This window comes from Stenella coeruleoalba (genome assembly GCF_951394435.1).
Source record: "Stenella coeruleoalba genome assembly, chromosome: 5".
NCBI classification, from domain to species: domain Eukaryota; kingdom Metazoa; phylum Chordata; class Mammalia; order Artiodactyla; family Delphinidae; genus Stenella; species Stenella coeruleoalba.
Window position 1 is genome coordinate 48,913,641 of NC_137150.1, and position 12,098 is coordinate 48,925,738.

Here is a 12,098-nt window from a genome sequence, read left to right on the forward strand (position 1 = left end):
CTCCTTAAAGGCTTTTCTAGACCTTTGATATCTTGTATATGCCAGTTAAGAATTTAATATTAAGTCAATTTTTTTTTTTTTTTTTTTTTTTTTTTTTGCGGTACGCGGGCCTCTCACTGTTGTGGCCTCTCCTGTTGCGGAGCACAGGCCCAGCAGCCATGGCCCACGGGCCCAGCCGCTCCGCGGCATGTGGGATCCTCCCGGGCCGGGACATGAACCCGCGTCCCCTGCATCAGCAGGCGGACTCCCAACCACTGCGCCACCAGGGAAGTCCTAAGTCAATGTTTAAAGTTATAAAGAAAACTTCAAAAACTGTATCCATAATCCTATCATCCTGATGCAGAATTGTGTTTATTTTTCATAGAGACTTGTAATCTTTTTAATGATCTTTTCTTAATTTAGTTGTTCATTTTATATGTACTTTGTATGTTTCCTTTGTGTTGTTTTGTGTTTATTTCTGAAGTTCCTTTTTCGTTTTCCTGTTTTATTTATTTATTTATTTAGGCTGTGCCGGGTCTTAGTTGCGGCATGAGGGATCTTTAGTTGTGGCATGCAGACTTTTTTTTCTTAAAGATTTATTTATTATTTATTTTTGGCTGCGTCAGGTCTTAGTTGCGGCATACGGGATCTTCTGTTGTGGTGCACAGGCTCTTCATGGTGGTGCATGGGCTTCTCTCTAGTTGTGGCATGCGGGTTTTCTCTCTCTAGTTGTGGCGCATGAGCTCCAGGGTGCGTGGGCTCTGTAGTTTGTGGCACACGGGCTCTAGTTGAGGCGTGCGAGCTCAGTAGTTGTGGCATGCAGGCTCAGTTGCCCCGCGGCATGTGGGATCTTAGTTCCCTGACCAGGGATCGAACCCGTGTCCCCTGCATTGTAAGGCAGATTCTTTACCAGTGGACCACCAGGGAAGTCCCATGCGGACTTCTTAGTTGTGGCATGTGGACTTCTTAGTTGCAGCATATGGACTCTTAGTTGTGGCATGTGGGCTTCTTAGTTGCGGCATGCATGCGGGATCTAGCTCCCTGACCAGGAATTGAACCCGGACCCCCTGCATTGGGAGTACTGAGTCTTACCACTGGACCACAAGGAAAGTCCCTGAAGTTCCTTTTTGTTAAGATACTCCCAGTCCTTTACAGATAGCATTTACTCAATTTTTGTCTCATCTCTTCTTTTTTCTGCAAATAAGGAAATCAGGGGTCATCTTAAAGAAGTGGTTTACGTGAGGTTGCTCAGAAAGTGAGGTGGTTAAGGTTTGGGATTTTTTAATTCATACTACTGCAGTAAAATCATCCTAACTGCAGAAGCCACTTGAACTGTGGAAGGCATAATTGCTGGGTGTTGAATTTGGTTCAATCTTGTAAGTTTTTTTGGAAATTTTTGTAGAAATAGGCCATTAGGACATTGTAAGCAGCTAGTGAGTCTAGAGAAAATTGGATTTAGTGTTTAAATTTTTTAAAAATCAAGATGCTTATAAGGCATTCATTGGTATCATTCATGTGTAAGATATATATATAGAGAGAGAGAGAGAAAGAGAGAGAGAGAGAGAATGATATAATATTTCTCATTGTTTAGAAAACAATCTGAGGTGAGCTTAAATGTATTTGCCAGCTTGGACTCAGGTCCCTCACCTGGAAAATTAGAAATGAAGCATTCATTGTATTTCAGATTCATTCTGTTCCTAGAATTCTTTGACTGTTTCAGTCTTTGGAATTAATTTAGTCAACTGGCTTGTTTTTCTTTTTTTTTAAGCTGGCTTATTTTTCTAACTGGAAGAGTAATTTGCACACTTATTGAAATGTGAAATTTTCATTATTCTTTTTTATGTTGCTTTTCTGTTTTTAAACTTTGGCCTGCACTTAAATATACTTCTATAGAAGCGAAAGTTATTTTTTAAAACCTACGTCAAAAAATAGAGTGTGGGCTTCCCTGGTGGCGCAGTGGTTGAGAGTCCACCTGCCAATGCAGGGGACATGGGTTCGTGCCCTGGTCCAGGAAGATTCCACATGCTGCAGAGCGGCTAGGCCCGTGAACCATGGCCGCTGAGCCTGCACGTCTGGAGCCTGTGCTCCGCAATGGAAGAGGCCTCAACAGTGAGAGGCCCGCGTACCGCAAAAAAAAAAAAAAAAAAAAATAGAGTGTAATTATGTGACTTACACTTTCATGTGTGTGGCAAATTGGGAGAAATTTGCATAAGTGAGAAAGTGAGTCTGTATAAAAGAATTGCTTTATTTCTTTGAGGCAAGTTAAGACAGACTTTGCTTTTGGACTGGAATATTACTTTGTTATCGAACTCACTTTTATAAAAATGCTGCACTAAATATTTTTAAATAGCTTTATTGAGATATAATTTATCATTTAAAGTGTACAATTTAGTGGTTTTTAGTATATTTGTGCAGAGAGTGTGCAGCCGTCACCACAATCAATTTTACAACATTTTCATTGCTCAAAAAAGAAACCCCATGCTCATTAGCAGTTACTCTCTATTTCCTCCAAGTTCCTTCCCCCACTGTCCCCAGACCTAGGTAACCACGTATCTAGCTCTTGTTTCTATAGATTTACCTAATCTAGACATGATATATAAAGTATTAATACTTAATCCTTTTTTAATGGTTAATAGTCCATTGTATGCATACCACATTTTATTTATCCATTCATCAATTGATAGATATTTCGGTTATTTCCACTTTGTGACTATTATGAGTAATGTTTCTATGAGCATTTCGTTACAACTTTTTGTGTGGACATATGTTTTCATATCTCTTGGATATATATCTAGGAGTGGAATTGCTGGGTCATATGGTAACAAATGTTCAACTTTTTGAGGAACTACCAGACTGTTTTTCAAAGCAGCAACACCATTTTACATTCCCACTAGCAGTGTATGAGGATTCCAGTTTCTCTGCATCCTCACCAACACCTGTTATTATCAGTGTACTGAGTATTGATCTAAAAATGGTATATCTGGGACTTCCCCGGTGGCACAGTGGATAAGACTCCGCGTTCCCAATGCAGGGGGCCTGGGTTTGATCCCTGGTCAGAGAACTAGATCCCACATGCATGCCTCAACTAAGAGTTCGCGTGCCGCAACTAAGAGTTCGCATGCTGCAACTAAGGAGCCCATATGCCACAACTAAGGAGCCCTGGAGCCGCAACTAAGGAGCCTGCCTGCCACAACTAAGACCCAGTGCAACCAAATAAATATTAAATAAATAAATAAATAAAAATGCTCTATCTATGCAATCTGGTTGAATCATGTTGACCTATTTTTCAACTAGTCTCTTAAGATATCAACAACACTAAGACAAATATAAAGTCAGTATATGAGAGAACAAATAGCTTTCCTTTATAAAGGTAATACTCAGTCAGAAAGTATATTGGAAGAAAAGATTTCATCCATGTAATAACATAATTTTTTTTTAATCTAGGAATAAACTTTAAAGAAATGCATAGAAACCATATAAACAAAACTTTAAAAAAACCCCACATAAGTATACATATAGCTGATTCACTTTGTTGTACAGCAGAAACTAACACAATGTTGTAAAGCAATTATAATCCAAAAAAGATGTTTAAAAAACCAAAAAAACAATTGGGTGCCATAAATAAAACCTGAATAATGGATTAGGGAGAGGGAACATAGAAAAAGTAAACTCCCTATAGATCAATCTGTAAAGAGCACAGTTCCCCCCCCCAAATTCTAATAGGATCTTTTAGAAACTGGCAATTTCATCTGGAAAAATAAATGCTCAAGAGTAAATGGGGGGACTTCCCTGGTGGTGCAGTGGTTAAAGAGTCCGCCTACCAATGCAGGGGACTCGGGTTCAATCCCTGGTCCGGGAAGATCCCACATGTCGCGGAGCAACTAAGCAATCTGCCACAACTACTGAGCCTGCATGCCACAACTACTGAAGCCCGCACGCCTAGAGCCCGTGATCCGCAACAAGAGAAGCCACCGCAATGAGAAGCCCACGCACCACAACGAAGAGTAGCCCCCGCTCGCTGCAACTAGTGAAAGCCTGCACAGCAACGAAGACCCAATGCGGCCAAAAATAAATAAATAAATTTTTAAAAAAGAATAAATGGGAAAATTCTGCAAAAGGAAATGTAAAGACAGAAGACTTTTCCTAATTCTTTATATTGAAAAACATCATAATCATAATCACAGATATAGAAGTAATAACACATAATCATAATAGTAATAGAAGTAATAACACATAATCATAATCACAGATATAGAAGTAATAACAACTGAGAAAAAAATATTTGCAACATTTACAAAGGATTGCTTACCTCTAATATAAGATGATTAAGTCAAAAAGAAATAGATGAAGCATCTACTGAAAAAGGTGCAAATAGCTAATTCATAAATGACAAAAAAAGCTCAAGGATCACTAATAAAGAAACAAAGATTTTAAAATAAGAATCAGTTTTCATCAGATTAGAAAATAGTTAAAATTTAATCATTACCTGTAAGGGTTAGGAAAAACACACTTGGTTGAGTGTATATGGCATAACCTTTTTGGAGTTACTATCATTCCAAATTTTGAAATAATTGTCAAAATTTTAAATGGGCACACTTTGAGCCAATCATTTCTATTTCTAGGAAAGTATCATGAGGAAGTACTCAAGCACAAATATTTCAGTTCAAGAATATTTACTATATTATTCACTAATAAATAAGGACTGAATACTGATACATGCTACAACTTAGATGAACTTGAAAACACTCTAAGCAAAAAAAATCTAGACATAAAAGACCACATATTGTGTGATTCCATTTATATGAAATGTCCAGAAAAGGCAAATCTGTAGAGACTGAAAATAATCAGTGGTTGCCTAGGGCTGACAGTGGAAGGAGAGGTTGGGGGGAAATGGGGAGTGACTGCTAATTGGAAGGGTTTTTTTTGAGGAGGGGTTATGAAAATGTTCTAAAATTGATTATGGTGGTAGTTGCACAGCTCTGTGAATATACTAACGACCACTGAACTGTACACTTCAAATGGGTAAATTGAATGCTGTGTGAATTGTATCTCAATAAAGCTGTTATTAAAAATGAGTAGATTATATCTAGCATTTTTTAAGAAATGTGAAACATTACCCCCTCAGGTAAAGCTTTTCAGAAGAGGTGGCATTTGTCCTGGGTCTTGTAAGATACACAGAATTTCAAGATTCACCTTGAAAGGTGGCAGGAAGGTGTTTGTAACATAACAAATCACCTCAAAGCCTAGTGGCTTTAAAAAAACCCACCCTTTTACTTTATAGTCTTTTTACACTTCTGTGAGTTGATTGGCTCTGCTGGTCTCACTTGAGGTCTCTCATGCAGTAGCAATTGGATGACATCTGGGTCTGGAGTCACGTGGAGGCTCACCTGGGATGCTAGCATAGTAGGTTCTCTTTCTCTCTCTCTGTAGTCTCAGGGCTTCTACTCTCAGAGGCAGCTGAACTTCTTACATGGTGACTTAGGGCTCCCCAAAGCAAAAGATGCCAGATGTTTATAAGGTGGAAGCCTAGAACTGGCACAGTGCCACTCTGTGGCTTTTTCTTAGTTAATATAGTGCTAGAGCCAGTCCAACCATCCGCACCATCCATCTCCAGAACTTTCTCATCTTCCCAACTGAAACTCTTTACCCATTAATTTTACCCTATAAAGTTATTCTTTACCCAATAAATCCTCATTCTCCTCTCTCCCCCAGCAAATGGCAACCACCATTCTACCTTGTTTCTGTGAATTTTACTACTCTAGGTACCTTACTGAAGTAGAATCATACAATATTTGTCCTTTAGTAACTGACTTGTTTCACTTACCATAGTGTCTTCAAGGTTCATTCATGTTGTAGCATGTGTCAAAATTTGCTTCCTCTTTTTTTTCTATTTTATATATACTAGTGTGTATCTGTGAATCCCACACTCCTAACGTATCCCTCACCCATCCCTTCCCCTTTGGTAACCATAAGATTGTTTTCTTTTTGGCTTCGTTGGGTGTTCATTGCCACGCGCACTTTCCTTAGTTGTGGCGAGCGGGGGCTGCTCATCGTTGCCGTGTGGGGGCTTCTCATTTTGGTGGCTTCTCGTTGCAGAACATGGGCTCCAGGCATGCGGGCTTCAGTAGTTGTGGCGCACAGGCTTGGTTGCTCTGCGGCATGTGGCATCCTCCCGGACCAGGGGTCGAACCCGTGTCCCCTGCATTGGCAGGTGGATTCTTAACCACTGCGCCACCAGGAAAGCCCTGTAAGATTGTTTTCTATGTCTGTGAGTCTGTCTCTGTTTTGTAAATAAATTCATTTGTATCATTTTTTTAGATTCCATAAATAAGTGATATCATATATTTGTCTTTCTCTGTCTGACTTCACTTAGTGTGATAACCTCTACGTCCATCTATGTTGCTGCAAATGACATTATTTCATTCTTTTTTGTGGCTGAGTAATATTCCTTTGTATATACATATACCACATCTTCTTTATCCATTGTTCTGTTGATGGACACATAGGTTGCTTCCATATCTTGGCTGTTGTGAATAGTGCTGCAGTGAGCACTGGGGTGCATACATCTTTTTGAATTAGATTTTTCATCTTTTCTAGATATATGCCCAAGAGTGGGATTGCTAGATCATATGATGACGCTATTTTTAGTTTTTTGAGGAACCTCCATACTGTTTTCCATAGTGGCTGCACCAATTTACATTCCTACCAACAGTGTAGGAGGGTTCCCCTTTCTCCACACCCTCTCCAACATTTATTGTTTGTAGACTTTTTGATGATGGCCATTTTGACTAGTGTGAGGTGATACCTCATTGTAGTTTTGATCTGCACTTCCCTGATAATTAGCAATGCTGAGCATCTTTTCATGTGCCTGTTGGCCAACAGTATGTCTTCTTTGGAGAAACATCTGTTTAGGTCTTCTTCCCACTTTTTTTTTTTTTTTTTTTTTGCGGTACGTGGGTCTCTCACTGCTGTGGCCCCTCCTGTTGCGGAGCAGTCTCCGGACGCTCAGGCCCAGCAGCCATGGCTCACGGGCTCAGCCGCTCCGCAGCATGTGGGATCCTCCCGGACCAGGGCACGAACCCGTGTCCCCTGCATTGGCAGGCGGGCTCTCAACCACTGTGCCACCAGGGAAGCCCCCCACTTTTTTTTAATGTATAAATTTATTTACTTTTGGCTGCGTTGGGTCTTCATTGCTGCGTGCAGGCTTTCTCTAGTTGCAGCGAGTGGAGCCTACTTTTTGTGGTGCATGGGCTTCTTATTGGGGTGGCTTCTCTTGTTGTGGAGTGTGGACTCTAGGCGTGTGGGCTTCAGTAGGTGTGGCACGTGGGCTCAGTAGTTGTGGCCCATGGGGTCTAGAGAGCTGGCTCAGTAGTTGTGGCACACGGGCTTAGTTGCTCTGCCGCATGTGGGATCTTCCCAGACCAGGGCTCAAACCTGTGTCCCCTGCATTGGCAGGCGGATTCTTAACACTGCCACCAGGGAAGTCCCTTCTGCCCATTTTTTTATTGGGTTATTTGTTATTTTGATATTGAGTTGTATGAGCTGTTTATATACAACTTCCTTTTTAAGACTAAATAATACTTCTTTTGTATGTACAGTCATCCCTTGGTGTCCACAGTAGATTGGTACTAGAGCCTTCCAGGGATACCAAAATTTGTTTATGCTCAAATCCCTTAAATAAAATGGTGTAGTATTTGCATGTAACCTACGCATATTCTTCCATATTCTTTAAATCATCTATAGATTACCTATAATACCTAATACATTGTAAATGCTATGCAAATAGTTGCCAGTGCATGGCAAATTCTAGTTTTAGTTTTTTATGAACTTTCTGGAATTTTTTTTTTCAAATATTTTTGATCCGAGGTTGATTGAATCCACAGATTCAGAACCTATAGATATGGAAGGCCAACTGTATATACCATGTTTTGTTTATCCATTCATCTGTTGTTGGACACTTGGGTTGCTTCTACCTTTTGGCTGTTGTGAATAGTGCTGCTGTGAACATGGGTGTACAAATATCTGTTGGAGTCTCTGCTTTTAGTTCTTTGGAAGTATACCCAGAAATGGAATTGCTGGATAATATGGTAATTATATGTTTTATTTTTTGAGGTTGTTGCATCATTGTACATTCCCACCATCAATGCACAAGGGTTCCAGTTTCTCCACATCCTTGCCAACACTTGTTATTGTCTGTGAATGTTTGTGTGTGTTTTACAAAACCTTATGGGTTTGAAGTGGTATCTCATTGATTTGCATTTTCCTAATGATTAGTGGTGTTGAACCTCTTTTCATGTGCTTGTTGGCTATTTGTATATCTTCTTTGGAGAAATATCCTTTGCTCATTTATTTATTTTCGTCATTGTAGAGTTGTAGGAATTCTTTACATATTTCGAGTGTTAATCCCTTATCAGATGTATCATTTGCAAATATTTCCTCCAATAGGTTGTCTTTTCACTGTGCTGATAGTGTCGTTTTACACACAAAAGTTTTTAATTTTGTTGTAGACCAATGTATTATTTTTTTTCTTACGTGTGCTTTTGATGTCACATCCAAGAAATTGTTGCCAAACCCAATGTCGTGAAGCTTTCTCCCTGTGTTTTCCCCCAAGAGTTTTGTAGTTTTAGCTCTTGCATTTAGGTCTGTGATCCATTTTGATTTCATTTTTATTTATTATATAAGATAAAGGTTCAACTTTATTCTTTTGTATATGGTTATGTTTGGATATTTTATAGTGAATTTTTGTTAGTTTATATAGGTTTATAATGGTATTATGATTATGTTAAGGAATTTTTATCTAGTGTTATAGGGATTTGCTCAGAATGACATGGTGGAGGAGGATAAGTGAGTGAGTCCACAGGTGAAACAGGATTTTGTAATATGTTTGAAAATTTCCAAAATAAAAAGTTAAAAGAAGAGTTGGGGACTTCCCTGGCGGCACAGTGGATAAGCTTCCGCCTGCTAATGCAGGGGCCACAAGTTCGATGCCTGGTCCAGGAGATCCCACATGCTGCAGAGCAACTAAGCCTATGCTCCACAACTACTGAGCCTACACACTCTAGAGCCCGCGTGCCATAACTACTGAGCCCGCGCTCCACGACTACTGAAGCCTGTGCGCCTAGAGCCCATGCTCCGCAACAAGAGAAGCCACCGCAAGCAAAAGCCCATACACCACAACGAAGAGAAGTCCCTGCTTACCGCAACTAGAGAAAGCCTGCGCAGCAACTGAAGACCCAACGCAGCCAAAAATAAATAAAATGAAAAAAAAAAAAAGAGTTGGTAGACCAGGAGAATGGTGTTTAGAAACCCAGACACAAAATTTCTGTAAATAGTCAGTGGATAACTTTGTTTGATGGTATAGCGAGGTCAACCAGAGTAAAGACAAAACATGCCATTGATTTCAGCAGCTGCTTCCATGACGTTAGATACGGCAGTTTTAGAAGTGTTTGGACTAAAACCTGATAGCAAAATTTTGAGAAATGCTTGGAAGATAGGAATATGGAGAAAGCAATGTGTGTTCACTCTTGATAGGAAGAAAAGCTATTTCTATTAAGTCTAAAAGATTATAAATCTATGAATTAAAAAATACAAAAGCAAAGTATGAAGTCAAAATTCAAAGGCCCTGTCCCTTTTTCTTCCGTTTCTTCTCGCTCACCCCCTCGTTTCAGTCTGTAGTTTACTCTTGAGACTTGTGGCTACAGAATGAATGGCACCCTGGGCAGGAGAGAGGTTTTTGAGAGGGAGACTCAAACATGCCTTTGCCTGAGAAGAGCTAGTGGAAGGAAAGAAAAAATGAAGATAGAACTGGGGAGGACTAGTGGAATAATGCCCGGAGAAGATAAAGGAAAGGAGGGACTCAGTGGCCAAGTTGGAGAAAAGAACAGAGGCACTCATCTCTTTGAGTCAACAGGAAAGGAAATGACCTCACTTTTCGCTCTGAAGTAGTAGACTGAGTTCCCTGCTGAGAGTGATTGAAGTTTGGACAGGGTTGATGGCATCTCTTGGTGTAACCAGTAACCACAAGAATGAGTAAAAGAATGGCAGCGTTGAGGACCCAGCTCAGGCCCAGCTATGTTCGAAATGACTTTTTCATTGAGGAATGCCATCGTACAGGGGGACTTGCCATCTCATTGATTTCCAGGGATGACTCAGCTCACTGGCTGGTGGACTAAGGGAGATGTTTCTTCCTTGTCCTCTCTGTGTGTAAGTTTACTAAACTAGGCATTTACACTTAAAAGCAATCAAGTAGGACTGCTCTTCAGTCCAGAGTACTTTAGTAGCTATGCTTGTTTTCTGTGAGCCTCTTAAGCAGGCTCTCCGGTGAAGGAGAAATTTGACAAAATGATTAAATAGAGACCTCCTCTGATCATATTGTGGTGATGAAACCACTTTCACTTCCTCTTTTGAAGAAACAGGTAACAGAAAACTTACCCCTGGCCATTAATCATGTTGCCGTGACAATCAAAAGAAAGAAAGAAAGAAAAAGAAATCCAGACACAGAGTTTCTATAAATAGTCAGTGGATAGCTTTGTTATAACTTTTTTTGCACTGACAGTCTAAAATGTGGTCAGGGTAGATTCTGTTTGCTATATTTTGAATGTAAACATCGTCAAGAATTAAATGGTTTTATACATTTAAAGTTTGGTATCTGTGAACCTCATGTAATATTTTGTAGAAATAGGAGTGGGAGTTATGTTACCTACTTCAGAGAATAGAATTGTCTAAATAAATATCTCAAGTTTAGTCCTTGTCAAATATTTTCTGTAAGTATGAAATTGTTTTTCCTCAAGATTTTATGTAGTAGAAATTGTTTACTGGTCATATGTAGAGGATTTTAAAAGTGAGCTTTACTTTTCCTTTTTATATTTTTTAGGAGACCCATGTACAGTATCATCTCAGTTGGAGTTAGAAGAAGCCTTTAGGCTTTATGAGCTAAACAAGGATTCTGAACTCTTGATTCATGGTAAAGCAATAGTCATTTCCTACTCTTCTAGAACTATACTTCTTTAAAAACATAACCCTGTATGCTTAACCATTTAAAAACATGGTCCTGATGTCATTTTCTTAATCTGTATCCCTCCTTTCTATGTAATTGTCCTTGTTCAGTAGTATCTCAAATGCTAGAGAAGACAAAATCGATCAGCTTCTTATAATCTTAGGAAATTTCTTATTTGTGTATACCTTCTTGGCTATTGAACTGTGATCATCTCAGTGTTTTACAGCAAAGTTTTAGCATAGAATTTAAGAATTGAGAGCCCAGTAGAACCTAAGTCATCCCCTTGCAGTTTTGTAATGTATGCAAATGATGGTTTCCAAAGGTAAGATATCTTAAATGTCCTTTCTTTTGTTTAAGGGTTAACTGTGAAACTATTTATGTAGTAATCATAGACATTAGTGTGTTAAAGGTCAGCAAGCCTGAGAGGTGGGTAGTTGTATAGAAGGAGAGACCTAAACTCAGCCATCATGTAACTGGTACATTGTAAACCTGGGTTGTAAATCTAGGTATTCTCTTTCCAAATCTGTGTTCTTTTCATTCTGCCATGCTACCCCTCAAATTTTTTAGGTCATGTAGAATCCACTTAATATGCTTAATATAATTGCAATACATTGGCAGTATTTCACATAACATTTTTGGGAGTCTTAGGAGACTAGACCTAGGGAACTCTTTACAACTTGAAACAAATATAAATCTCCCCTCAATATAATGACTTATTTCAATATCTTGTTATTATTCCTTTGTACTTTCCTTTACAGTGTGATTTTTTTTTAAAAAAATAGTTTGATTTTTGTCTCCCTTCAGAATTTGACATAGTGACTCCCATGGGATTCATACTCTAATTTGTTGCGATCCTGGAAGAATGTTAGAAGTCTTCCTTTGGTCATCTCTGTCTAGAATAAAGCTACGGTGAATGTTTAAAGAAATTATTTGTTTTAAGCTTTATTGCTTTTTATGCTATATCAGAGATCTGTTTTCAGAAGTTAACTTATATTTCAACTTTTAAAAATATTCCAGGAACTGTGTTTCCCATACTCTGTGCTCAAAACCATGTCCTTTTTTGTACATCACAGACTACAAAGAGTTGACTAGATGTTTATAAATGTACGATTTCATTATATTC

The 12,098-nt window shown here is 39.0% G+C and overlaps 1 protein-coding gene across 4 annotated transcripts in view; it reads left to right on the forward strand.

Annotated features, from left to right (window-relative positions):
* The window catches only part of PRKCI (protein kinase C iota), a 79,994-nt gene that overhangs the window by 26,339 nt on the left and 41,557 nt on the right, over nucleotides 1–12,098 (forward strand). For all 4 annotated transcript variants that reach the window (XM_079923383.1, XM_079923380.1, XM_079923381.1 and 1 more), the window contains one exon: nucleotides 10,853–10,942. In XM_079923383.1, coding sequence (XP_079779509.1) covers nucleotides 10,853–10,942 — 90 coding nt within the window. The remainder of the gene's footprint in view (nucleotides 1–10,852; nucleotides 10,943–12,098) is intronic.